The sequence below is a fragment of the Syngnathus acus genome, chromosome 3 (assembly GCF_901709675.1).
Source record: "Syngnathus acus chromosome 3, fSynAcu1.2, whole genome shotgun sequence".
Taxonomy (NCBI): domain Eukaryota; kingdom Metazoa; phylum Chordata; class Actinopteri; order Syngnathiformes; family Syngnathidae; genus Syngnathus; species Syngnathus acus.
Window position 1 is genome coordinate 7471221 of NC_051089.1, and position 27535 is coordinate 7498755.

General features: G+C 41.5%; 1 protein-coding gene across 3 annotated transcripts; it reads left to right on the forward strand.

The window, feature by feature from the left end:
- Positions 1–5: 5 nt before the first annotated feature.
- itsn2b (intersectin 2b) lies at positions 6–22918 on the forward strand. 3 transcript variants are annotated; one of them, XM_037247717.1, is made up of 41 exons: positions 8–429; positions 4983–5060; positions 5977–6069; positions 6201–6264; positions 6342–6499; positions 6658–6810; positions 7091–7136; positions 7328–7464; positions 8197–8260; positions 8603–8740; positions 8829–8917; positions 9076–9338; positions 9448–9597; positions 9691–9831; positions 9906–9993; positions 10183–10322; positions 11135–11292; positions 11374–11830; positions 11951–12164; positions 12239–12360; positions 12469–12717; positions 12880–13076; positions 13348–13403; positions 13659–13825; positions 13909–13927; positions 14005–14126; positions 14276–14372; positions 14476–14673; positions 17314–17435; positions 17503–17609; positions 17702–17885; positions 18543–18641; positions 18719–18802; positions 18924–19007; positions 19152–19214; positions 19352–19501; positions 19603–19721; positions 19898–19980; positions 20053–20136; positions 20297–20470; positions 20699–22918. In XM_037247717.1, exons 2-41 carry the CDS (start codon positions 5054–5056, stop codon positions 20845–20847), a joined length of 5289 nt encoding a protein of 1762 aa, XP_037103612.1. In that variant the 5' UTR covers positions 8–429; positions 4983–5053; the 3' UTR covers positions 20848–22918. The 3 variants fall into 3 exon arrangements, with proteins under 3 accessions (XP_037103611.1, XP_037103610.1, XP_037103612.1); XM_037247716.1 differs by having other exon boundaries at positions 6–429; positions 11374–12164; positions 12883–13076; XM_037247715.1 differs by having other exon boundaries at positions 7–429; positions 11374–12164.
- The last annotated feature ends 4617 nt before the right edge of the window (positions 22919–27535 follow it).

The following is a 27535-nucleotide window of genomic DNA, read 5'->3' on the forward strand; positions in this document are numbered from 1 at the left end:
ATTTCTAATTTTCTTCAAGTTGGTAGACGAGATCATTTGTCTCCTGACGTCACCCCATCCATCATTCCTGTTCCAGGTTTGTTCCTCCCCCGCTATCATTTACGTTTCACTTTTGTTCCACCCCGGGGAACCGCGTCTCTCCTCCCAGTCACTGCACCGAGAGCCCCGCGGAGCAGCGCAACCACTGGGCAACAGAAGAGCAGGCAGCCAAATGGTCGTCAGCCATGTTGTTGGTGTGACAGACTCAACGAGCTGTCAGCAACAGGTCCTCCCGAGAAGTAATAGCGAAACTAAAAACTTTCAACGCTTTCTATCTCCCTCGTTTCTCATTGGATAAGTCGTCGGCAAGAGCAGGATATTAACTTAGGACTTTTGGAAAACTGGGAAATGTGTCATTTTACTGACCTTAGCGAGAGATATCAACCAGAGGTAAGTTTAAAAAATTGTTGTAAATGGCCCTTTCAGGAGTGTTATCATGCTTTCAAACAATGTGTAGTGTCCCACTGCTTTTATTAATGTAACAAATCAGGGGAAAAATCTGCTTCTCAATGATGTAAATTGTGAAACTCAGTGCCATGCAACGGGACGTAATTAGTACTGGGAGTTAAAACGTGCTTTCTAGTAAAATTGTGAATTCACAATTAGATAGATGCTCAAATGCACATTTTACGTTACGTGCCTATCGGTGAAGGTGGATTTGCAAGTCATTGAAACTCGTTGAGCAGGTTGCAGGAAGCAGGCGAGCGATCTGAGAATGTGTGACTTGCAGAGATGTAGGGCTGCAACTACTGCTGACGTTTTTTAACAGTGGTCCTCAAACTTATTTTTCGACATAAACAGTTGCACCATAACGGCCAGCATTAAATTAATGTAGTATGTCTGCGTAGAAATAAGAAAAATGACCGAGGTTGTATTCGTAAAAAGTGCACCTCATTTTATTAAACATTGCAACCCCATGTAAAGTTAGCCCATTTTAATATAACAGCATTAAAATCACTTAATGATTCAACTAAAAGGTTTTGCAGATAAAAAGTTCAATAAAAACGTAGTTGAATAAGAGTTTGAAAACATGTTCTTTTAATAGAATAAATGTGAATGCATTGCTTCAAAAAGTTAAAGACAACTGAATTGTGCTTAGGTCAACCCCCCACCCCCCATACAGGGAACCCACATACGAGTCTGACGAGTGGGACGAGCCCCATACTTTGAGAAGCATTGCTTTACAGGCCATTGCTCAACACTGTTTGTGTACATCTTATTGCCTCATAGCATGACACATTTACTGGATAATGATGGCCTCTCGGAGTATCACTTCGATGATGCACTACTGACTGCACACTGCATAGCTCTACAAGATATACTAGTTTACATGGCTGACAAATAAACATTGGATGATAAACAAGTCCCCACTGACTAAGTCTGTGTGTAAATAAAAATGTGATCATTTTATGTTTTGTGACATTTTTGTTTGGTGGTGTGTCTTGAGATTTGTCTCTATAGAATATTTTCCTTGGCTAATTAAAGTTTTCAAATACAGCTGTAGCAGACGTGATTGTGCTTGCAATTTTTTTTTTTTGCAAACTTGATCATTCCTGCAGCAACACTTCAGCATGGTATGAAACACTTCAAAAGGCCCCTGCAGATTTGTGAAATGTGTTTTCTGTTGTGTAAAACGTTCACCTGCCAGCCACATGATCATAACATACCATTAAACGCAGGCGTTTCAATCACGAGTCGTAATTGTCATGCTGACTCAACCTGCTTTGCTTACTTGAGCACCCTTGGTGGCTTTCCACACTATTAGGCACTGCTACAACAAACATGTGGCCGCGACTACAAGTGAGCAAGAGCTAGCAGACTTTTGTCTGCAGTGTTGCCAACAGCAATGTTTTTGCAATATTTGGCAACTCTTCCTATCCCACATGCAACTTTTCCAAAAAGAGCCTTGACAGAGGAAAAATCAGTATTTTCTGCATTGTGGTCAAGATTTGGCCAGATAATACTGGATGCAAATCTGCAGTTTCATAGACATACACGGCCACCGTAGTTAGTGCTCACTGCTCTTGGTGCGAAATTCCTTATTTTTTCCATCGCTAGTTTCTCGAAGAACTCATAAATACACGTAAGAACAAGGAAGTGGTTTGAGGTTTTATTTCTCATCAGTCTAGCTCAGTATGACCCCCTTTTCAATGTCTGCATGGTTTATTATTAAACGATACACCGATTGGAATTACATCTCCAGATTCATTGCTGCTATTAGAACGCATAGTCAGTGCCAGGTAGGCTATTTATCCAACACTTCTGTGTTTTGTACATAGCGAGTGAGACAGGCATGACCTTTTGAACAGCAGCTGAAACCAAGTTGAAGCATTTGAGGTTAGACTAGCACGAGCAAGCCACAAGTGAAATGACAGACTGCAGTCTGTAGACATGGTCGAATTAAGCGCCTAATGTCTGATGGTTTATTACCAAAAAATGTCTGCGCTGGTCACTGCAGTGGAATCTCAGAAGTCCAACACAACCCATTCCAAGTCTGCCTGTGAGTGCATGAATGGTTCTGTTGGAGTTTCTGCAAGTATTTATCAGTGGAAATGTCTTGTCTATACTTGGAAAGGACAAATAAATACCCAAATGTACACATTTGCCTAAAAACAACAGAAATTGTAACGGTCTGAAAATGTACCCTTTTTATTGGCTACGGTATTTGTCCCAGTGACGAGCCATCGGACCCTTGAAGGGACAAATTTAGCACTTTTTGTCTGGTTAGTGTAGCATGGATTCTGACTTTTGAAGTCGAATTTCATACTGCTATTTTTAACATACAGTAGCTTGACAGTAACTCAAATCTCCTGGTGAGTTGAGTTCATCTACTGAACACTGTATGAAATTCTGCAATAAAGCAACTCTATTTATCTAGCACCATCAAAACAGCGCTTTTGTGTGAGCGTTACTTCGAGAATACTCTCTGTGTTCCATCTGTCCGTTCTTTGTGTTCTCACACACTCTGCCGCCCAGTCAACCTTGTTGTGTCTGTTGCAATGCAAATATTAAAAAGGCTGCTGAATTCATTTGGAAACTCATGGCTACTTTGACAGAAGGCCTTTTTGTGCATTTTTGTGTCTAACTATGTAAATAGGGACATTTTAGAGATGTTTAGAGATCTAAACTGACCATCTATAGTCGGCCCATTGTGTGTGACGAGTCTTTGGTTCTCTGAGTCAGGCAGTGATCATTCTGATTCATATTGTGTTTGTGAAATATGAGTTAAGCAGTAAAATTGGGTGAAAGCATCCTCTGGGAGACATGCTTGTACTCCAGAAGCATAACGGGCTCTGAACCAAAGAGGAGAAAGCATGTAACTGAGACCAAAGGAAAGGACCTGACCCAAAAGATGAGACGAGGCGGAGAGCGACAGATGGCAGGCAGTAGATTAGTCTCCCGCTTTGATCTTCGATCCTTGTGGGCATCGATTCAGAACAATCAGTCCAACGAAACCCTCCCTCACTCTGTTATGCCTTTTTATTTTTCCCCAAACAGTGTTTTTTGACCATCTGTAACTGGAGCTCCCAAAATAACTTGTCAGGCATTTTTTTGTTTTGTTCTGCTGTCCCATTTGAGAGTTTTGGTTCTCAGATTGCTGTGTCACGTCCAAGCTGTCCCGCTGCCAAAGTCAATGATAGCTTCCTGTCAGCTGACTGATGGATGATGAGGAAATACTTGGTTCTGATTGCCGGGAAGGAAATGTTGAGTAGAAGCCCTGGAATGTGTCCCCATTTGCTTGTCATTCTTCGTTTTTTTGTAGTCTCTTTGTTTTCATTAATGTTAAATTTCTGCGTTGACGATCACAATTCTCACATAACTCCCATGCTTTTTTTTTTTTTACTTTAAAGGTATTAACTGTTTTGTTTACAGTAACAGAGTTGCCGCTATGCACATAACGAAAGCCACTTGTATCGCATGTTAATTATTTGTTTTATGTTAAGTTCAACAATAAATGTCAACTGGGAGTGGCCATTAACAGCTTGACCTTTTATTTTCAAGGTTTACTATCAGCCCAACCGTTGCTGTTTTGTGAAGTTAGATCAATTGAGTTCCGCTCTAATTATCTGGCGCTGGTAGCTCAAATTTCTGCTTACAAGTCATGCATGCAGAAAAAAAAATCACCTGAGCGATGACTCGTGTCTCGGAAAAGCTGTACGCCGGGTTACTTTTAAGGGAAGCTGCTCAAGACTTTGTTCAGATTTCAAAAGTGTTTTTCACATAGGAAAAACAGATCAGACTAACACCATGGTTGAACTTTTATTAACTGTACAAGTCATAGTTTAATATTTTTAACACTTTGCTAGTGTTGTCATACACGACAAGTTTTGTATCTCATACACTGTAGACTCGTTTTCCCCCAAAGATGTAGTCAATTCAGAAATGTATGACCACAGGAGCTTTTGACTTCTTAAGTTCCATTGTGTCACTGTCACCATTTTCTTGCTCACTGTATTCTTTATCAATTGACTGATTGATAAACCTTGACATGTTGAGTCATGTTCATTCAAAGCATGAATGAATGGAGCGAAAACTGTTGACGTGACATAAATCAACGTGGTATAAATATGTGTAGCATGACTCCCACTCTCACCTCAAGCAAAATTGCTATTGAATATTTTAGTGTACGTTTCATACAAAAGGTGCCAGTCTATACAGTGAATGTTAATGCCCTCACTTTAGCACCAATAAAGAGTGACTGTGGATAGTGTTGGTACCTCTCCCAGTATGCTTTAAAAGGTTTGGAAGGTGGTCTGAGTTACCCAGCCAGAGGGGAACAGGAGAAGCCCTGTTAGACTGTGCTGACTGGCTCAAAGCTGCCTCCTGCTTCCTGCCTGCCTTGTTCGCTCCACGACTTGCTGTACTGTACTGTGCTGTGCTGTACTGTTCTGTCCTGGCAGCAGTACTGACTGATGACTGGGCTGCCACTGTTTGTTTTGCAGATGACTCAAAGCAGTAGCTGAGGACAGGATCGGGAGTTGAACCCCTCGCTGGGTCCCCGACACCAGCAAATATGAATGGTAAGCTGGCTCCTTGTTTGGATGAGTGCACTGTGCGCATGTATGGTTGAATAAGTCGTCTTTGTTGGAGAAAGCGATGATAAGATAACCTTTGTGTGCAAGTGGACTTCATTATAACATGTGGCACAACTACCGTTTCTTATTTTAGTTTCGCAACTACCATTTCTCATTTTAATTTCATTGAGCATGTTCCCATGGATTTACTTGACAGCTTTCAATCACTAACAGTAAATCTGTTTCTGTGGTTGTCTAACTTAACACTTAGTTTAGGGAGTGTCTAGTGTCTTTGTGATTTGTGTGCCATCTCCCTTTGGTGCCAAGTCCTTGTTTGCTTTTCTCAGGTGAAGGTTTTGCTTCCTGGTAATGATCATCAGTGTAATTGTATTTGAACAAGGCTTCTTCCTGTGTGTTTAGGTCATTAGTGTAATGTATCATTTCGAAACAACTGAGCAAGAGTGAGATTAATGACAAGGTCAAAAGCATACATTGGCCATATAGCATTTATAGGAATTGGAAGACAAAATGGATTTTGTGCTTCCTATGCAGGTTCCACTTTTCTAGAAATACTTCCTACACAATTTTGGAGTGTCTCTGGGGAATTTTTTTTTAACATTTACAAAGTCAGAGTTCAAGGGGTTGAGGTCAGGTTTCTCATGTTCCTTTTGCTACACCAAAGTCACCCGAGATAGTATGTACAGTTTAGATCTAGTTTTGTATTGTCGGAAGGTCCCAAACAGCCCTTTCCTCATACATGGTTGGAAGCATAGAGCTCTCTAAAAATATCTTGGACGCATAAAGACTCAGTAAAATCCATCCAACCCAATTTATCAATTAGTAAATGAAGAGTGTTAGTCTGCCTCATATCGTTTCGCTCACAGTTGTTTATTTTTGTGTTATTTATTTATTTATTTTGCAGGTGGTGCTAATGTGTGGGCTGTCACGCCAGAAGAGAGGTTGAAACATGACCAACAGTTTGATACCCTCGCCCCTTCAATGGGTTATGTTTCAGGTGCATCCATAAGTTCACAGTTTTTGTTTTTTGTTTTTGTTTTTTATCTATAAGGTGTATCTTGGTCATTATTGAAAGCAGGATCCCTCTCAACTCATTTAATTACCTGGCTTTTATCTTCCTTTCTGTAGGTGAGCAGGCGAGGAAGTTTTTCCTTCAGTCGGGGCTACCTGCTTCAGTTCTGGCTGAAATATGGTAGGAAATATTTGTGGAACAACAAATTCCCCCCCCCAAAACTATCCTCGACTAACAATTTTGTTGCTCAATCCCAGGGCTCTTGCTGACATGAACAAAGATGGCAAGATGGACAGGTTGGAGTTTTCCATTGCGATGAAGCTTGTGAAGCTCAAACTGCAGGGAACGCCACTTCCTTCTGTCCTGCCAGGCGTCATGAAGCAACCTCCAGTAGCTGTTCCCAATCTCAGCTACGGTACTGATCACACTCTAAAGCAGTTTAGAACTGTTGCTTTGAAGCAACAGATTTACATCCAAAAATCTTGACAAGATTTCAACAGGCTTTTGGTGGATTGCTGTCATGCAAGTTGGCTATCATCTAACTAATTAGCTTGTCACGTGTTTATGCCTTAGGGATGATGCAGAGCATGTCCCTGATGCCTGGAACCAACCTTTCTATGTTCACACCTGTATCCATGGCAACCCCAGGACCCACCTCTTTGCCAACAATGGCAGGCCACAACCTGGGATTTATTCAGCCAATGGCTGCTGGCACCTTGGCCACTGGTACACAATATTTATGTTGTTTTTATATGTCTAATTATTTATCCATATGGTCCTGCTACTGGTGTAGTTTATAATGCAGGAAACTATTTGATCACTCTTGATTGTCTTTATTTTTGCCATAGAATACACCTAAAACAAAAGATTTTGCTTTACCTCTGAACCTGCTTATGAGCAAAGGTGTAATGGCTGTGTCCTAATACTGCTGTCAATATCATGTATCATCCATCTTCTTGCTGATGCGTCTATAAATGAATGGAATTTATGTTGATGTATTTTTCAGGTCTTCCGCTTTCTGCTTCCTCCTACGGTTCTCCTCTTGCATCCAGGTAACACACACACGCACACGCTAATATTTCAATGCCCAAAGCAATAGCCCTTCACATTATCAGCCACTTATCTAGTGGGATGCTTGTGAATTATACATAATTTATTATTCATCCATCTGAAGACTGCAAGGACTAAGCCTCAGTATATTGGTGTTTTTAGCTTGTATTTTTGTATTTTCTTTGTGCTGCAGCGCCACTTTGCCACCCTCCTCAATGACTGCCCAAATGGCAGCAGGCCTCGGGGAGTGGGGCGTGCCACATGCCTCCAGACTCAAATATAGGCAGCACTTCAACATCTTGGACAATCAGATGACGGGATACCTCACTGGTACTGTGTGTGTGAGTGTGTGAGTGTGTGAGTGTGTGTGTCTATTTGCACAGTGCACTTGGGTCATACAAAACCCAACTATGTGCGGCATGCAGGCGTGGATGTTCATGAACAACCGTTGATTTCACAAATGTTCCCTCCCTCTTTTTTTGCTTTCTTTTTTGGAATCTGAATTGCGTCAAGCATTGGCTATCTTGGCAAGCGTGTATGTGCTTGTGTGAATGGCAGGCTTGTTGGACCAGTTTTTCTGAAGTAGCCATAGTGAGACAATGAGCACACACCTACTCAAGCCTGCCTGATTTGCAGGGCGGTTATGTTTTTTAAAGTGTGTCCCAACATAATAAATAAAGCAAATTCATGGCTTTATGGGGAATTATTGTACCCTCCCCACCTGCCAGACTTTGTACTTACAGTTTTGTTCACGTAATACTTTCAGTCATACCTTATACAAACTTTCCACACACAGACATTAATGTCTTTCTCCCACATTGTCACCTGACTTTGTGATGAAAATTATTTTTTTCCCCTTGAATCATCTCCTCATTCTGCTGAAATCGCCGACATAGCAGGTCATGTAATTCTACCTTTCAAATGAATTAATAATAAATATAATCACTCAGTTTTGGGTTTAATACAAAAATGTGGACAAAGACTATGAACATTATTCTAGGCTGGATTACGATGTAAGAAAAACTTAAATAAATAAATACATAACATTCCATTTGTCTGCAGGTCAGCAGGTGAGAGGTGCCATGGCAACCACAATGCTCAGTCAGACTCAGCTCGCCTCTATCTGGTAAGGAAATATGACTGTGTTTATAAATGCAAAGCTATTTGTAAATGGTGACGTGTACTTCTATGACAACTATCAAGGAGCTATCAAATTGTTGTGTATACATTATGTAGTAATATCATAAGTTTATTTGGCTTCAAAGTTATAATTACGATGTGGCCAGCGACAAAAAATTGTTTGACACCCCTGATCTATATTATCTAAACTCTACTTGTGTAATCCTGTTCTCTGTGTTTTTATAATTTATCTACATACTATATATATATGTGCATGCACAAATGAATACGCGTGTATATTTGAATCGAAATATAACATAATACACACAATGATTTAACCTTTCTACAGGAATTTGGCTGATGTGGACAAGGATGGCAAGCTTTCGGCCGAGGAGTTCATCCTGGCCATGCATCTGGTGGATGTAGCCAAGAGTGGGCAACCACTGCCGCGAACCCTGCCAACTGACCTGGTGCCACCCACACAACGGTATGTATGTATGAAATGAGCCAAAAGAGTCACCACATGACTGCATCATCATTATTTGCTGTCTGAATGATATCATCCTTTCTCGCAGGAGCCTTGCAAATGGATCCAGTCTGTCCAACTATGCGTCTCTTTATGATAATTTTGATGTTGAACTGACACAGCAAGCCAGAAGCAACAGTCAGTTTTTTTCCTTATTTCTTTTTTTAAAAGTAGTGCCTTCATTCCTAGACCTGATATAATTGGCTGTTTCAAATGATTTTTCTTCAAAATTAAGTTTAACATATACTGTAAGTGATTCCAGGAAGCATTCAAGTTGTCTACCTGTCACCCTTTAGTGTCATTCGAGGACAAATTCAAAGCCAACATAGACCGCGGTAATGCAGAGCTCGAAAAGAGACGATTGGCGTTGCTGGAAGCGGAAAAGAAAGAGCAGGAGAGGCAAGCTCAAAAGGCACGAGAGGAGCAAGAGCGACGGGAGAAAGAAGCTCGCGAAGCGGAAGAGAGGAGGCGGAAAGAGGAGGAGAGGCGGCTGGAGCGCCAGAGAGAGTTGGAGAGGCAGAGAGAAGAAGAACGTCAAAGAGAAATTGAAAGAAAAGAGGTGAGGCTCTTTCAAGAAACCCTTCACATTTCCGGACGAGTTTCTGGCTCAACTGTTCTACTCGTACAAAATTATTCCCCTGCTGTATATTGTTGGGTTTTCTCTACAGGCTGCACAGCGGGAGCTTGAGCGGCAAAGGAAGGAGGAATTTCAAAGGCGGAAAAGAGGCGAGCTCCAAATAAAGAGGCAGCACGAGCAGGACGACATCATCCAGCTCAAAGCTAAGAAGAGGAGTTTGGAGATGGAGTTGGAAGCTGTGGTTAGTGATGTGAAGCGACTGGAGGCTCAATTGTAAAAGTTGCGCCAACCTGGGTGGAGATTTCAGGTCATTCTTTGTGTCTTAAAACTCAAGGGTAACAAACAACGGCAGATTTCTGACCGTTTGCGTGACATTCAAAATAAGAAGACGCTTCCCAGGACTGAGCTGGACCTTCTCAATCAGAGGAAAGATGCACGCCATCTTGACATCAAAAACATTCAGCAACAGATTGAAGTTAGTGTTGGTTTTCTTTCCAACTGTTTGGGATTACCATTTTGTTTGCTGAATGCAACAAAACTTTTTGACAGGAGTTCCAGAAGAAATTAGCCCTATTGACTCCAGAACAGAAAAGGCTGACAGAGACACTCCAAAGCATGGCTGTGAATAACCTGTCAGGTTGGTGTTGATGGTGGTAATATTTATTTTGCAAAAGACATCATAAGAAACACAAAAATGAGTATAGCGTGTAACTCAATGCAACGGTTGACACGTTAGTATTAATTCAAATACATTAAAATATATATCTCCCATAGTATTTGCCTCATAAATACCATCTTTTTGTGCCGTCTCATCCTATGTTTGTAGTGTCCACCATCTCCACCTTGAAGCTCAATGTCACCCAGAAGCGAGGTGCATGCACAAACCTGAAAACTCAGTTGGAAGCCCTTGAGAGAGAAACTGCTGCCAAACTGGAAGAGCTGGACCGGTATAACAAAAACATGCAGGTAGAATAAGGCAACATCATATGTAGCAACTTGACATGGCATCAGTTAAAAACCTTGCAGTCACATGAAATAGTGATTCAATATGACTGTGTGTATGGGTCACACACTGTGTCACGCTTTATGTAATTTAATTCCTCATAGTCGCCCGGGGCATTTATTTACTCAACAGCAAATAGTGGATACATTTCGTCTGTTCGTGACATTTGTGCTAGAATGCTAATTGCCAGTAAAGATGCAATCAACACATTTAACGCTTCAAAGCGGCATTGGTTAGTTCACCACTTTTGAAATTCATCGGAAAGACGCTATGCGCTTCAGTGCTGCTGGATTGGTTATCGACCAAGTTCAATTCGTCTCAGCCGTTAATGCTTTTATGTCTGAGCGCAAACACGACTTGTCTCTGAACTACAAAGTTTGATTCATAATGTTCTCACATAAAATGGTGTCCAACTTGCTTCCTCCTTTTTAACCTTATCTTTTGCTACCTTCAACTGTTGTTTGTTTCTTCTGCATCTTCCTCTTGTTGCACATCTTCCTTGTAACTTTGCAGCATGTGGGTGCTAACGGCGCTTTGCTTGAGGCAGTCGTCTCACTGCTGGCCTGCCTGCGTAATCTCTTCTACCTGCTGAAGGTTTTCATTCTTCTTGTCGTTCTCAACCTTGAATATCTTTTATCGGCTGGTGTCATTGGCTATCCCCATTTTTTTAATGTTTTGACCGCACCCCCCTCACTCTTCTACCATGTATTTTTACTCCTTTTGCTCAGCCCCTTACTTGTTAGTCCAGTCACCCCCTGTTTTTCATCGACATCAGGAACTAAAAGCGAGCCAGCAAATGCAGCAGGCAGCACTCGAGAACCTGCGAAGCATCAAAGAGGACAAAAAGCAAGAGCTGATTCGAAAGAAGCAGGAGCACGAGGAGAGGAGGAAACTAGAAGAAGAGAGGAGGCGGCAGGAGGAGGAAGCTCAAAGGTCTTTTATACGTTTACACAAGTGAAACGCCATCGAACCTGCTGTATGATTTTCACGTTCGTGTTTTCATCTGTTTTGCAGGCTTATCAAGCTAGAAAAGGAGCGTCAGTGGAAGGAGAAGTTGAGGAGGGATGAAGAGGGGCGCCTCAGAAGACTTCAGGAGGAACGTGAGGCCAAACAAAGGGAGGAGGAGGAGAAAGAAAGGCAGGCTCTCATCCAGGCAGCAAAGTTGGAGGCCGAACGAGAGCTCAGGGTAAAGCAGGAGGCGGAGCGCAAGCGCAGAGAAGAAGAGGAGAGGAAGAAAAGCGAGGAGGAGGAACGCCGGAGGCAAATAGAGAGACAGAGGCAGGAGGAAGAGAGGAGAAAACTGGAGGAAGAGAGGAGGCAGTTGGAGGCTGAGAGGAAGAAGCTGGAGGAGGATAAAAGGATGGAGGAAAGGAAAAGGAAAGAAGAGGAGGAGCGACTGAAGCGGGAGGAGGAGAGAAGGAGGCTGGAGGAAGAACGCCAAAGGAAGCAAGAGCAGGAGGCAGACGAGAGGAGACGGCTTGAAGAACGCAGAAATGAGATGGAGCGGGTGGAGGAGGAAAGGCGGAGACAGAGGGCATCCCAGGCGGCCGTCCGAGACTCTGAGGAGAGGAGGAGGTTGGAGGAGGAGGAACGAAAGAGGGAGGAAGAGAAACGGAAGCTTCAGCACCAACAGGAAGACGATCGGAGGAGGCGTGAGGAGGAACGAAAAAGAGCAGAGGAGGATAGAAAGAGGAAGGTGCAAGAAGAGGAGAAGAAGAGAAAGGAGCATCAGTCCAGTGGAGGAGGCAAGATTGACATTCAAGAGAAGCTCAACTCTCTGCTTCGAGGACTGGAGGAAAGGAAAGGTAAGTCAATACGACGTGAGATGATCAGATGATGAATGAGGAGCTTGGTTCAAATTGCTCATGTGCCACCATAGGCCGGCAACCACGGACCATGCAATCCAGCAAGTCGGTGACTCTTACGCCCTTCAGGTCACTTTACCCGTTCACGGCACGAAACCACGAAGAGCTCACTTTCAATGCGGACGAAATCATCGAGGTATGATTGCAATCACCTCACAAGGGCTGCCCACCAAAATCAAATCAATTATCTTTGCACGTAATATTTTCTCTCCTCACTTTCCAACTCTCCGTCCTCTTCTGTTAGGTGGATGAGACTGTGGAGCCAGAGGAGGGTTGGTTGTATGGGCACAGACAAGGTCTGATGGGTTGGTTCCCCAAGAGCTACGTCGAGAGGGTGGGCCAGTCGGACTCGGCAGCCCCTGCGCCACCTCCGAAGTTGCCCATTCAGTCGCAGCTTTCTCATGCTCTTGAAGCGGCAAAAGTAGCTGGGACTAAATCTGCCTTCACCCCAACACACTCTCCAAACTCTACTCACTCTGACACACCAGGACAGGTCCGTTGTCTTTGTTGGATTTATTATAGGATATCACACACAATCGACATGACTGACATAGCTTGCCTGGAGGAACTGTTACCATTTCAAACCACACCACGTCGAAAAAGCTTTTAGGTGTCTAAACGTACCTATATGGAGACACCGTTTTTCTTTTATCAGCAGGTGGTAGGGAACCTGCTCGCCCAGGCCCTGTGCTCCTGGACCGCAAAGACGGACAACCATCTGAACTTTGAAAAGGACGATGTGATTCAGGTGCTAGAACAGCAGGACAGCTGGTGGCTGGGAAACCTGAAGGGAGAACAAGGCTGGTTCCCCAAGTCTTACGTCACACCTGTGGGCGAAGGGGACAGTTCAGAGTATGTATTCAAATATACAAAAAAGGAACAAGATCGTTTTAACATGTTAAAAAAATTTTTTTTCTGAAAGCCTTGGTGGCAAAAAGTCATACAATCAAATTTGCACAATAGATACATTTAAGTCATAACAAAGTCAAGTTTATTTCAGCAACTCTGGGAAATAACATTAATACTGCTTTGTATCATTTTCAGCCACTCACCAAATTGCAAAACAGTGTTAATGAGTTCCGAGGGTGTTTCTAAATTCATTTCTCTGTGTTTGTGTTCACAGCGTGACAAACTCCTCATCTGGTGGTGCAGAGATGAGCAACAATCAGCAATTTGAAGGTGAAATCAACTGCCTTAAATATGGCATTCATTCAGGGAGAATGTATCTTGTAATGTTCAGCCACAGCATTAGTAGCAACTGAAACTCAGCTTTATGATCAAAACTTTGGAGAGTTCAGAATTTAGGACGACATGTCTTATCCATGTCCTCAGATTGGTCAGATGAGTGTATTTGGCCGTGAGTGTACTATTTTGCATTGTTGTGGTTACACCTTTATGGCTGGCTTCAGGCTTCTCATCACTTTTTCTATCCAGAGTACACAGCGTTATACCCGTATGAGTCATCCGAGCCTTCAGATCTGACGTTCAGAGAGGGGGATGTGATCTTGGTGACCAAGAAAGATGGAGAATGGTGGAACGGCGTCATTGCCGACCGCTCGGGCGCCTTTCCCGGCACCTACGTCAAACCTAAGGAAGCGGATGTAAGAATTTTCGAGCACTAGAGCTCTAGTTAATGTCTCCTAAATTATATGTGGTTTTAAATCATTTTATTTACGTTTCTCAGGTGAGCACAAAGAAGAGAGGTTGGTATCTTTGCCCTTATTGTGATATTACGCTCTCCATGCCATTACAAAGTTTGCTCCTATTTGTTCTTGCACAGAGATTGGCAAGGTTACTAGAGCCCATTCCTCCTCTGTACCCGGCCAGCTGAACCTGGAGAACGGCCAGCTCATTGTCGTCCTCAGCAAGGACGCGTCAGGCTGGTGGCTTGGAGAGCAGCAGGTCAGTCGTGCTCGAGTGATCTACTACTGAACAGTAGATGGCACCAAATGATCGTGTCCTCTACGTTGTCCATTTAAAGCTGGCAGCAGGTGAAAGTCTTGTCTGATAAAAGTTGTGATAGTCATGCTTGCATGTGTGTTTTGAAACAGGCCCGAGGTAAAAAGCGTCAAAAGGGCTGGTTTCCTTCCTCCCATATTCAAATATTGGCATCTAATAGCGGCAAATCCACACCAGCAGTCCAGTCAGGTAAAACACTTTCACAGCCATGATTACAGCTCTTATCAGAATGAAAAATACTTACAGGCCTTAGATATGATGTTTGGCTCATTGACATTGCCCTCTTCCCTAGGAGCGTGTCAGGTGATCGCCTTATACGACTATGTAGCCGCCAACAAGGACGAGCTGAGCTTCTCAGCGAATCAGCTGATCACCGTCCTCGACAAGAGCAACCCGGATTGGTGGAAGGGAGAAGTCAATGGGGCTACTGGGTTGTTCCCCACCAATTACGTTAAGATGATCACAGGAGACGGTGACCCCAGTCACCAGTGTAAGTAATGCACGTACACATGACCGCACTCTTGAGTCATAATCATCGCCGTCATTCGTAGTAGTAGGATGCTACGGTGAAACTTTCTCTCCCTCCATGTTAGCATGTTTCAAGTGGCTTGTGGGAGCTGTTCTATCATCGTTGCACTTGGCATGCAGTTTTCTTCTTGGTCTATGCTCTTTTGCACAGCATGCAAATCAGTGCGTTGTTGGACATAATTATAAAAATGCAAGCTGCAAATCATTCAAAAACAGAGCCAAGTAAATATAAAAACAGTTTACAGTGGAACCTCTGGATTCAAACATGATCCGTTTCAAGAAAATGTCAGGTCTTCTCTGATTTAGAATAACATTTTCCCGTAGGAAATACAGGTAATCTATTCCAGGCACAAACTGTTGCCATCATAGAAACGCTATCAAAGTACGTTATCAACCGTATGAGTTAAAAGCATAAATTGTGTTCACTCGTCCTTAACGTTGATGAGTGGTAAACAAAGATGGCTGTTTCAAAGTTAGACTAAATAGAGATTTATTACTTTCTTTTATTAATATTACCAATCACTGAGGCTTGGAGCATTTCCCCATAAATGTTTAGTTCTACTCGAAACTACATAACCCCTGGTTTGTTGGATTTGAGAGGTTCCACTGTTTTTTACCTAATATTCGACCCAGGTTTCAGAATAAGACATCAAGACAATCCCTTACATTGTGGGGAAACTCACATTGATGACTCAGCATCAGGAGCAACTCAGGGGTCTCAGTATCTTCCTCAAGGAAACTTCGACTGGTCTGTGGGGAGCCGGAAACTCCCTACTGCTAGATGGCCACTCCTCCCTTCCCCTTCAACCATGCCGCCCTGCAACTCATGATTTAAGGAGATTTTTTTTTTTCCCCTCTGCATCAGCACTTGAAGGGAATCTTCTAGGTACAAACCGGAGTGGTACTTGCTTGTTAGCTTTTAATCTCTCCTTTTCGTCCCATCTCCTCCTCCTGTTGCTTCTCGCTGATTATCTTACCTTCTCCTCTTTCCTCATTTCTCCACTTGTTGCCCTCCCACCCACTTGCCCTCTTGTCTCTTTCTAGGATGGTAGAATGGGCTCCACCTCCTCTCCTTCTCCCGGCTTCAGAGAAACCCACTATTAGTGCACACTGCTCTGACGGAGTAGTATTTGGTTGCCCGGACCGTCCCACCTAATCTACTGACTACTCTCAATTGAATACCGTCATGTTTTGGAGACTTCTTCTCACCCCGAGAGGCTTTTTAGAACTGAACGAAGAACCATAAGCCTTTGTGCCTTTTTCAAAACAAATATACTTAGAGAGGGGTGATTGTGGGTCTTTCTATGGTTTATGCTTTTCTTACACTTTTATTTTTCACCCAACTTACGTCCTTGCTCAGCATCTATTCTCTCTTTTTGGGGGCGTCCATGATTTATCTCACCAGAATGCCTCCAGAGATATTATCCAGACTTCTACCACCTTTTCATCAAGTTTTTTAGTGCCTTCTTCAGATTACCCTCAGTGGAAGTGGAAGCATCATTATGTTTGCTCACAAGACTACAATATTGATTTTTGTTAACAGCATGCAAGCTTGAAGGAGAACCTGTGTCTAGTGCGCTGCCATGTTGTGTTAATGAGAGAAAGGGCAATTTTCTGCTTAGGTTTGAATGATCTGGTTCAATGTATTTGCAAGCTTTGGTCAGATTTGAAGGCTTCAAGAAAACAGGGTAAAACGCACTGATCAGAATGATGTATTTATTTTCTTTGGGTTCTGCCTTAAAATATTAAAGCTTTGTTTGATTTCCCATTTAAGTGTTAGTGTTATTATTCCTTTATGTATATTCTTCGGTCGCGTACAAACTTGTGTGTGGGTGTGTGTGTCAATCAGCAAGATGGGTTGACCAAATCAACCGTTAACATTCTCCCTGGCTGATGTTTGTCAAAGAACCATTTTTCATATCCCCCCCAATAAAAAAGATACTGTATATAGATAACTTGTCTCATCTTAGACGCTGTTCTTAACCTAATTTTTTTTCTACGGCTGTAAAATGAAATCACCAACCTTTTTGTTCCAAACATGCCACCATGAACCAAAGAAAGAGTCCCTCTCCTTGTTTTGGTACAAACAGATTTATTTTGCGCACAGAAACATTTGTAATCTGTCACCAGCAACACTGAGAAAACAGCCAGAAGGTGAGGGAGACAAAGACAAACGTGTTGAAAAGTCATACATGTGAAGACAGGGGAAAGAAAATCTTTTTTTTAATTTTTTTATTTGAATGATACATGAAACGTACTTCATGTGATGACTTTAGAGAGCAAATTTCATTTTTTAAACCTCTGGGATGAGGTAAACAGTGAGTGTTTGGTTAGTGAAGCAGAAAGAAGAACGGTGAGTTTGGAGTGCTCTCAAATGTTAAATCATGCATCCGGTAAGTATGCACGTGTTGTGTTCTCATTATTATGTGACTTGACAGCACAAGTTTAACACAATTATTTTTTTGCCCTAAATGTTTACAAAAAAGTAGTGCAAAGTTGCTTCTGCGGTTGAGTGCTCAGTTATAGTGAATTACTATTTTGTTTTGCCTTTGTTTTTGCATCCCAAATACCTCGTCTTGTGTGTGTTTTGTGTGCGCTGTAGGGTGTGCAGACCTGACCAGCTTCGAGTCGCTGAGCCCGCTCGAGAAGAAGAGGCAAGGCTACATTCATGAGCTGCTACAGACCGAAGAGAGATACGTGGAGGACTTGCAGACAGTGCTTGAGGTGCGACAAAGCAATCCATGTTAACTGTACATCTGCATGGCAAATATCTGTGCATGTATCATTTTAGGTTTTCCATAAGCCTATGTCGGAATCTGGACGATTGACTTCTGCAGAGATTGACATGATCTTTGCCAACTGGAAAGAACTGATTAGCTGCAACACTAAACTTCTCAGGTTTGTGCTACATCCCCTAGATCAGGTTTGCAAATATTTTTAGTTTGCTTCAAACCTTATTGTGTCGATGTATTTTTATATTTTTTTGTCAGGGCGTTGTCTGTTCGGAAGAAGAGCGGCGGGGAGAACATGCCGGTGCACATGGTGGGAGACATTCTGGTCGCCGAGCTGTCCCACATGCAGTCGTACATCCGGTTCTGCTCGTGTCAGATTCAAGGAGCCGCAATGCTGCAGACTCGCACTGACAATGAGCCTGACTTCAAAAGCTTCCTCCAGGTAGGACTGAGAAGTCATCCAAGTGTTTTTCTGTATATATCCTAATATATATATTTTTACTGCTTTGGTTTTACACAGTAAATAGTAATTACATAACCCTTTTCAAAGTTTCATTCTTTCATTTTGAACAGAATGTGATGTCCCGCCCTTGTATAGATTAGCATTTTGATACATTTCAATAACATAGAAAACGTAATTTATTTTATCAGTTCAACTTTGGGAACAAAGGTAAAACTGTTATGTAGATTCACCTTGCAGAATGAAATATTTCTAGAGTTAATGTTTTTATAATTTTTGTGATCATAGTTTACAGCTAACAAAACTCTCTTCTCCAGCTCTTGAAATTAAAAAATGATGAGAGCAGTGAGCAACAATCAAAATAATCATTTTATTTACATATTAAGTAAGAATTTAAATTCTCCTGTGTTTGATGAGTGTGTGTGTATATAATTAGCTTGCTAAAATAAATTAACATGATAAATATAACGATAAACGAATCTTAGATTATTAGAAGATAAAAATGGGATAACCCTGAATGTGTTTTCTGCCTACTAATCGACTTCCACTGGGCAGATTGAAGCCTTGGCATTTTCACTCATTTGCGCTCATCTAATCACTTGTGGCATTTTGAATCTTACCTTTGCTGTCATTTGTCAGAAAATCAGCTCCGACTACAGATGTAAAGGGATGCCGCTGTCCAGCTTCCTGCTCAAGCCCATGCAGAGGATCACACGCTACCCACTGCACATCAAAAGTGTATGCATGTCCAACAGCTACTTTTGTGCAGTTTTGTGTCCAAGAAAAACAGAAGCAAAAGTATTCTCTCATCTTAGATTCTGGAGTGCACTGCAGAGGGCCACCCTGATAGAGACCCTCTGAAAGAAGCTCTGGAGAGAGCAGAAGAACTTTGTCAGCAGGTGTGTAATGCATTAAGTGCATTATCCTATTTTGGTGTCATACGAATTGATTAAGGTGTGCATCAGACACGCTTGCTTTTTTGATTATTTTTATGAGTATATTTTACTTTATGCCAACCAGGTCAATGAAGGTGTGAGAGATACGGAGAACTTGGATAGGCTGGAGTGGATTCAAAATCACGTCCTGTGTGACGGTGCAGCCGAGGTATTACGTTGAAACTTCTAGCGAATTGAAAATGATTCAGTGCAATTTGAATTCATAAGTAAATCGCTGCCATCAACCCACACAACTAAAAAAAAAAGAATTCTAAACAAATATATTTTTTTTCCCCCTTCTCTCCCTCCACAGAATATTGTTTTTAACTCTATCACCAACTGTTTGGGCCCAAGAAAATTACTCCACAGTGGCAAGGTGACCGATGTAGTCGACACAAACATTTCAACCACTATTCCACCATGCTTCCCTTATTTTACGTTTTGTCACCTTTCAGTTTTATTCCTTATTCAGCGTGGATGTTAATTAGCATTTGTCTTTATTATGTTTGCAAGATCTACAAAGTCAAGAGCAACAAGGAACTTTGGGCCTTCCTCTTCAACGACTTCCTGCTCTTGACTCACTCAGGGAAACAATTCACCTCATCCGGCATTGATAAACTGTTCAGCACCAAGAACAACACACACCTCAAAATGTACAAGCCGGTAAGACACAAAATATCATGCTGTCAATCAACTTGACGCCGTTTTTATTATCATTCTTTTTTTTTTTTGCATTGATATCTGCTGACTGTGTTTCCCTGCAGCCTATTATGCTCAATGAAGTTTTGGTGAAACTGCCGGATCCTTCTAGTGACGATCCCGTCTTCCACGTCTCGCACATCGACACGGTTTACATACTGAGGACGGAGAACATCAATGAACGGTAGCCATGCACACAAACACACGTACGCCTGAATAGCTAGCATGTTGTGCGTTGAACATGTGAATTCAAAACTTTCAAGAAGGTCAAATTAAATGAACCTGTTAATGTTAAACTGTTTGTGAGTAGTATATGTGTAGGGCAGCCAAAATGATCAATCTGATCCTTTGCGTTCGCAGCACAGCCTGGGTTCAGAAGATCAAGGCAGCGTCTGAAGAATCTTTCCAGAAGGAAAAGAAAAAGCGGGACAGGGCCTTCCACTGTATGCCTTTCACACTGTGCCCGGCAAATGTGATGGTCGCTGTAGATGAATAACTGTCGCTTGTCTTTTTAGCTCGATCCTTGAAGGGAACTGGAATGGGCCGTCTCCTCGTCACAGTCTTGGAAGCCTCTGACCTGAAAGCAGTCAGGTCCAATGGTGAGTATGAACACATTTGCACAATTGGCTGGCTTTTGAGTATTAACATAGTTGCTTGACCCAATGGTTATCATGATCATATATTTTAGGAGCTTTTGAATGTACTTCCTCCTGCTTTCCGTTCATCCTTGTCAACCTTTCCATCCTCTCACCTCCACAGGTAAAATGAATCCATACTGCGAGGTGACCTTGGGATCTCAGGTCTTCACGTCCCGAACGCTCATTGACACCGTGTACCCCAAGTGGAACTTCAACTGTCAGTTCCAAATCAAGGACATTTACCAAGACGTCTTCAGCATCACCATATATGAGAAGGACCCGTTTGCTCCTGACGGTCAGTTCCACTCTTTATCGTCGCGCCTCCTCACATGTTTCACATAAAATGTTCACATGAGTTACAATGACTAAGTACTAGTCTTATTGTTTGAGTCATTTTTCAGTGAAATCCACTTTTACATTTTTTCTATTAAATTCTGGTGAGCTGCTCTCTTTTTTTCTTGCCTAATTTAGAATCAGTATAAAAACAGTCCAACTCACTGTCATGATCATTTTCCCTTCTCAGATTTCCTGGGACGGACAGAGGTTCCCATGGCAAACATAAAGAAAGAGCTGGAGGGCAAAGGCGGCGGAGCGCGGCGTCTTACGCTGCAAGAAGTGTCCAGTGGGGAAGTGTGGGTCCGCTTCGACCTGCAGCTCTTTAACGGCAAATAGCTTAACCAAGGCCTGCCTTAATGTTGTGATGAAGGAAGGCAGAAAATCTGTCTGACATTACCCCAATCCTCCTGAAGGGCTGTTTTTTTTTTTTTTTTTTTGCTTGCTTTTTCTTGGATGAAAAGGGGAATATTGACAAATCTTCAATGAAGCAACTGTTGAGTCATGTTATTCAGGGCAAAGTCCACCAAACAAGTTGTAGTAAACTCGAGGACCTTTGCTCCAGTCTGAAGTGAGCATGACTGATGGTTTTGCTGATCTGCTGTCTTCCCCCATTTTGACATGAAAACAGTAGCACTAGTTTGAACAAAGTCTACTGCTGTAGATAGATCTCAGGCTATTTCATTCTGGGTCAAGTAAGTCACTGTTATGACACAAGGTGCCGTCTCCTCTGTGACTTCTCTTCTTTTCATGTTTGGCCAAGTTTGCAATCTTTGTATTATGTGCCTGTAAGCAAAAGCTCCTTTCAACCCGTTGAACTTTGTGTGTATTATTATCTCACAATCATTTTCTTACTAAAAGTTTATTTTGTTGATATCAAAGCTTGTCGGACACACTGTTCTTCGGCATATGTAGACTGTGGTTAGGGGAGATGATTTTTTTTCATAGGAGTAAAATCACAGCAATTTTCCAGGGGCATTCTACTAATTAACTGAATAGTGTCTTTAAAAGTGTCTGTTTCTTATGTATCGTTGAATTGTCTAAGTTGTTGTGGAAGGAGGTAGGTTTGTTTAATGATTGTTCTTTAATTTCTAATTGTCTGGTAATACAATCAACACCTTTTCCTCTTTTTTTCCCCCCCCTCTCAAAGTCCCTCGCAATTATCTTTTACATTCAAGCCTGAAACAGAAGCTGTGCAATAATAATAATAATCGAATTAAGAATACTCTTTTGAGTTCTGTTCTAAGTGAATCCTGCTGTTTATTTACAGCTAGTGTGCTTGCTGCATCACTTTTCTCAGACAAATGTATAGTGTGACTTTTTCTGTTCTTCCATCCCACCACAGATGTGAATGTCACCACACCCTCAGCGATGTTTAATGATCTAACAGTAAGCGCCTGCCAGGGTTCTGCATATTAATTACAACGTGTATTTATTTCTTTATTTATGTGAGGGACTATCCGAAGGTATAACGCTTACATAACCGTGTTCGTATTTACTGGTATTTTTTTTTAGGGTCAGCAAAACATGTTACCATGTTTTCTGTAATTGTTAATTCCTCTCTTGTTAGTTCAACCTGTTTTAGATCTTTTATAAATAACATTGATTTGACTTTTTTCCTCTTTTTTTTCCATTATTCTATTTTATTTCTGCACAGATACTGGACTGCATAAGTACTCCCAATAGACTTGTGAAACGTGTTTGTTTGGTTGTACGTTTTGCAGCCATCTGCTGTGCCCGCCGTGTCTGTCTGTTTACCTGCTGTTTGTACTATCCTGGGCCTGATTGAGGCACTCAAGGGTTGTCGAGTCAAATTACAGACATTAAAAGTGGCCAGACTAACACATGATTTGAAAGGCTCACAAAAATTTTACTTTGGTACACCAATAGAGCAAGGAATTCCAAATGTGAATGTTTTACCATCACTAAGTGGGAATAACTTTTCAGTTGTGTTATATTTTGAATCCATTTTGTACATAGTAGTCGAGGAGGGAATTTTGGAAGAGTAGAGTGCACAAATAGACCTCATTAAGTCCTTCTTCACCCTCCACTTGTTCTGAGTGCACGGGAGCAACAGTGATTGCATAACTACACTGACAGTGGCTGTGAGAGAGGCACACACACACACGCTCACAGCTGTGCAACACAACATCAGCTGGAGTCAACCTACATTGGGGGTTTTTAATCCTGTAGGGACATTATTAAGATTATTAGTGACTCCTGCTCCGTATAGTACGTGGGACAGAATTATTCACAAAGAAATATTGTTGAATGTGAGACTTTAAAGTTTAGCCGAATCCGTTTTACAGTTTTTATTCATACCTTGAGATGCAAGTTGAATTCGTTCCAAGACCAAACAAACCCGTGTATGTCAATTCATCATTCCCCATTAAAAAGAATAGAGATGCCATTAATCTGTTGAGCTCCATGTTGTACTGTTAGTTTGACTTGCCATGTCCCACTGTGCATTCATCTTTTGATATTGTTTAAATAATTCACATTTACTGTAGGTTTCTCTCACATCCTGTACACGGTTGCAACGAGACAAAAATAGCCCTAGCAAAGAGAAATAGGCAGACGGAGAGGGAGATGGTGAGTGAAATACAGAAAAAAGACCAAATGCAGCAAAGCAGAAGCAAAGAGCTGCAGAGTAGTTGAGAGGCAAGATGGAAGTAAAGAAGAATAAACATGAATCAGAGAACAGAGGCAGAGTGACAGACTGAGAGGCACTGAGTTCCACTCGACTCAGTCATGAGAATGATTTCATTATTACCACATGAACAGCTGTCTTATGTAACACACACACAGAGACCTAAATAATGGAAAAGGGGGCACATCCTGGACACAAACCTGAATAAACGCAGGTGCCCTATGTAAACAAAAGTCTTGACAAGTCTTGGTACATGTTTAACTATAGCTACTGAACTATGCTGTATTAACTACTACTCCATGCGAAATGACGATGTTGCAAGCACGTACAAAAGAGTAGTTGATGTATTGAAAGCATCATTTGGTTACGGCCTTAAGCAAACTCGTGAGCAAGGCACCTGATGAATGCAGTTCATGGCAAGACAAATGTGCCAACTCACTAGTGTGCAACCCATTGAAAAACACAGCTCACCCCCCGCACACAGTGTAAATATACTGGACACAAATGTTGATGTGCATCTGTATTTTCATCTAAAAACAGTTATTCCATTTTTTATCTTCAATTAAATTACTATATCTACGCTGAAGTCCTCTGGTGCCCTCCATGAGAGATACCACAACTAAAGCTACACAGTTTGACTACGAACTGGCCGACCTTACATGCTGCACGACAGTTCTTTCATTTGCCGCAGTTTCTACGATACTTTAGAAAATAGCATGAGGAGGAAAAGAAGACAGAAGGTCCCAGAAATTTAACTGCATAGAGTTTTAATATAACTTGAGCGTGATACAGTAAGTAGTTGACTCTGCCTGCCAGTAGACTTTGACGGGACTGTCCCTTGTGACCTCACAGTCACACATCATGTGTCGACTCATTTACAATGCTGGAATGAGTGACTGTTTCCATCTGTTGTGTGTTCTAATGTGTCTGGCCGGGTGTGTAATGCAAAAGAGGGCCATGTTTTAACTCTTAAGACAGGCAAAGGTGCAGCTCGGATGCATAATGAATGTTTAAAGGCTTCAAGCCCATGTGCCTGTACAAGAATACTTTTTGTTCCATTAATAGTGATCATGAGGAAGTGGTTATTCAACTGTACTGCCACATGACTTAACCATACTTCTGTTATTTCCAGCGACATCAGAAGACAAACATGTTATCCATGAATAACGTATATGACTCACTTATGTAGACAGGTGGAGTGTAGAGTGAAGCTTGTTTCACACATTTCTTTCTAGGTGCAGTGATGAGAAAACAAATATTTTTCCACCCAGAGGCCAGGGAACAATTGTGAATCTACTGTTATGTGCAGCCTGGTGTGGAAAGACATTGAAATGTGCTGAGATTTTATATTGACTCCTCAGATGCGCTATTCTTTCGAGTCCAATTAAAAAGCCTACCGCACTGATTGCCCTCATACACGTGTGTGTGTGTGAGATGTGTTCAGGTACACCCACTTGGCATCCATGTGTGACTAGACCACAGTGTGGGGGACCTGATGCTAAGCCGACATGACAGAAGCAAATAATGTCTGCTCCCGTTATCTTCTCTTCCCCCTCGGCCCTGCAGGAACCTTTTAAAGGGCCAAACACTGATACAAACACTCATGCACAGAGATGCACATATGTACAGTATGCCGTGGATATGAGCCGTGTACCAACTGCACATATGTATGCCCGAGTTACATGATGTTGCACAATCCAAAATTCTAAGAATGAGTACTCTACTAGTTTTGCAACACTGAAACTACCTGAATAGTATACAATTGCACTTGAAGCACCATTGTTTTGAAGTAAAATGCTGCATTCAAGATTTCTGATATATATATATATATATATATATATATAAACTTGGATTTATATTTTTAAATGGTCTAAAATTTAGACTTTTAGCATTTAGACTCTAAATGCTCAATTCACAAAGCAAACGAACCACTTGCACAGAGCACACCTACGGAAGCCCGACAGGCATGAAGGAAGCGGTGGTTCATTTCTTCAATTCGCATCGTATTCGTGACAAAGTAAGTTATTTTGGCCTTTTTCTCGTCTAGCATTTAATTTGACGACTTTATTTAATTTCATCGTGTTCGTTTTATTCATATGGTTCATTTTAATCAGTAATTAACTGAATACTAGGTTGGGCGGCCCAACTTGGGCCTATCGTAATGCGCAGGTGTGTGTAATCACATGCCGGCTGTCTCCATTCTAAATTGCGGTGAAACGCACGAGGTAAGAACGATGTATTGTAAATTAACTACTACCAACAATCGTAATAATAGAGAGTTTAATAACAAACAACTTTATTAAATGATACGATGAACTATTGCCGTACTAATATTGGTAGTATTGTAGTAATTGTTCTCGTTCGCGCGTAGCTTAGCGCTAACACAGCATTCGGAGCAACACGACGGAGTTTTAGCTTGTAGCTTGGCCTACCATCCTTCACGATTTTTTTTCTTTCTCTAAACTGCTCTACAAATGTATGGAAATGGTGTGTACTGTTAGAATGGTTTATAGACTTGCCCTTGAAAATGGGCAAACCTAAAGGTAAGTCTCGTTAAAAATGTGTTTATCTCGTTTATTTGAAAATATGATGTGCCGTGTTGCTTCGTTTTCAATTGGTTGATGTTCATAAAGTATTTTTGGTGTCTTTGACTGCCCCAAAGTGTTAATAACCAGCTGGAATATTAATATTGCCATATTGTGGCCGAGTTTAACTGTGAACTGCGCAGGGGTGTGTAATCAATTGCCGGCTGTCTCCTTTCTTAAATAGCATTGAAACGCATGAGGTAAGAACGATGTTAACTACTACAAACAATCGCAATAATATGGAGAGTTGAATAATAAACAACTTTATTAAATGATACGATGAACTATTGTCGTACTAATATTGGTAGTATTGTAGCAATGGTTCTCGTTCGCGCGTAGCTTAGCGCCAACACAGCATTCGCGGCAACACGACGGAGTATTAGCTTGTAGCTTGGGCTACCAACCTTCACGATTTTTTCTCTCTCTAAACTGCTCTACAAATGTATGGAAATGGTGTGTACTGTTAGAAGGGTTTATAGACTTGCCCTTGAAAATGGGCAAACCTAAAGGTAAGTCACGTTAAAAATGTGTTTATCTCATTTATTTGAAAATATAATGTGCCGTGTTGCTTCGTTTGCAATTGGTTGATGTTCATAAAGTATTTTTGGTGTCTTTGACTGCCCAAAAGTGTTAATAACCAGCTGGAATATTAATATTGCCATATTGTGGCCGAGTTTAACTGTGAACTGCGCAGATGTGTGTAATCAATTGGCGGCTGTCTCCATTTTAAATTGCGGTGAAACGCATGAGGTAAGAACGATGTATTGTAAATTAACTACTACCAACAATCGTAATAATATGGAGAGTTTAATAATAAACAACTTTATTAAATGATACGATGAACTATTGTCGTACTAATATTGGTAGTATTGTAGCAATGGTTCTCGTTCGCGCGTAGCTTAGCGCCAACACAGCATTCGGGGCAACACGACGGAGTATTAGCTTGTAGCTTAGCCTACCAACCTTCACGATTTTTCCCCCCTCTAAACTGCTCTACAAATGTATGGAAATGCTGTGTACTGTTAGAATGGTTTATAGACTTGCCCCTGAAAATGCGCAAACCTAAAGGTAAGTCTCGTGAAAAATGTGTTTATCGCGTCTATTTGAAAATATGATGTGCCGTGTTGCTTCGTTTTCAATTGGTTGATGTTCATAAAGTATTTTTGGTGTCTTTGACTGCTCAAAAGTGTTAATAACCAGCTGGAATATTAATATTGCCATATTGTGGCCGAATTTAACTGAACTGCGCAGGTGTGTGTAATCAATTGGCGGCTGTCTCCATTTTAAATTGCGGTGAAACGCATGAGGTAAGAACGATGTATTGTAAATTAACTACTACCAACAATCGTAATAATATGGAGAGTTTAATAATAAACAACTTTATTAAATGATACGATGAACTATTGTCGTACTAATATTGGTAGTATTGTAGCAATTGTTCTGGTTCGCGCGTAGCTTAGCGCTAACACAGCATTCGGGGCAACACGACGGAGTTTTAGCTTGTAGCTTGGCCTACCATACTTCACTTTCAAGTTTTCTTAAGCTGCATTAAAATAATGAAAGACTTGCAATATTTCAGTTGATTTGTAATGAATCCAGAATGTACGACGTTTTTGTTTTTTTAATGCTATTACTGTAGGTTTTTATGAAGTAAAAAACAAACAAAATAAACAATTTTTCTTTTGTATTGTTTTTTTTAGGGGGCTGCGCGAGTTGCATTTGCCTGCATTTCAATGGTGTAGTGGATGTTCCATCTGTGTTCATTTGGAGTTCCAAAATTACGTCAGCCATT

What these genes read in the sequence shown, in the direction of transcription:
- itsn2b (XM_037247715.1), top strand. An exon ending in TCAGTTCTGGCTGAAATATG is followed by an intron (nt 6,265 to 6,341) that starts GTAGGAAATATT and finishes GCTCAATCCCAG; the next exon opens with GGCTCTTGCTGACATGAACA. An exon ending in CAGGAGGAGGAAGCTCAAAG is followed by an intron (nt 11,293 to 11,373) that starts GTCTTTTATACG and finishes TCTGTTTTGCAG; the next exon opens with GCTTATCAAGCTAGAAAAGG.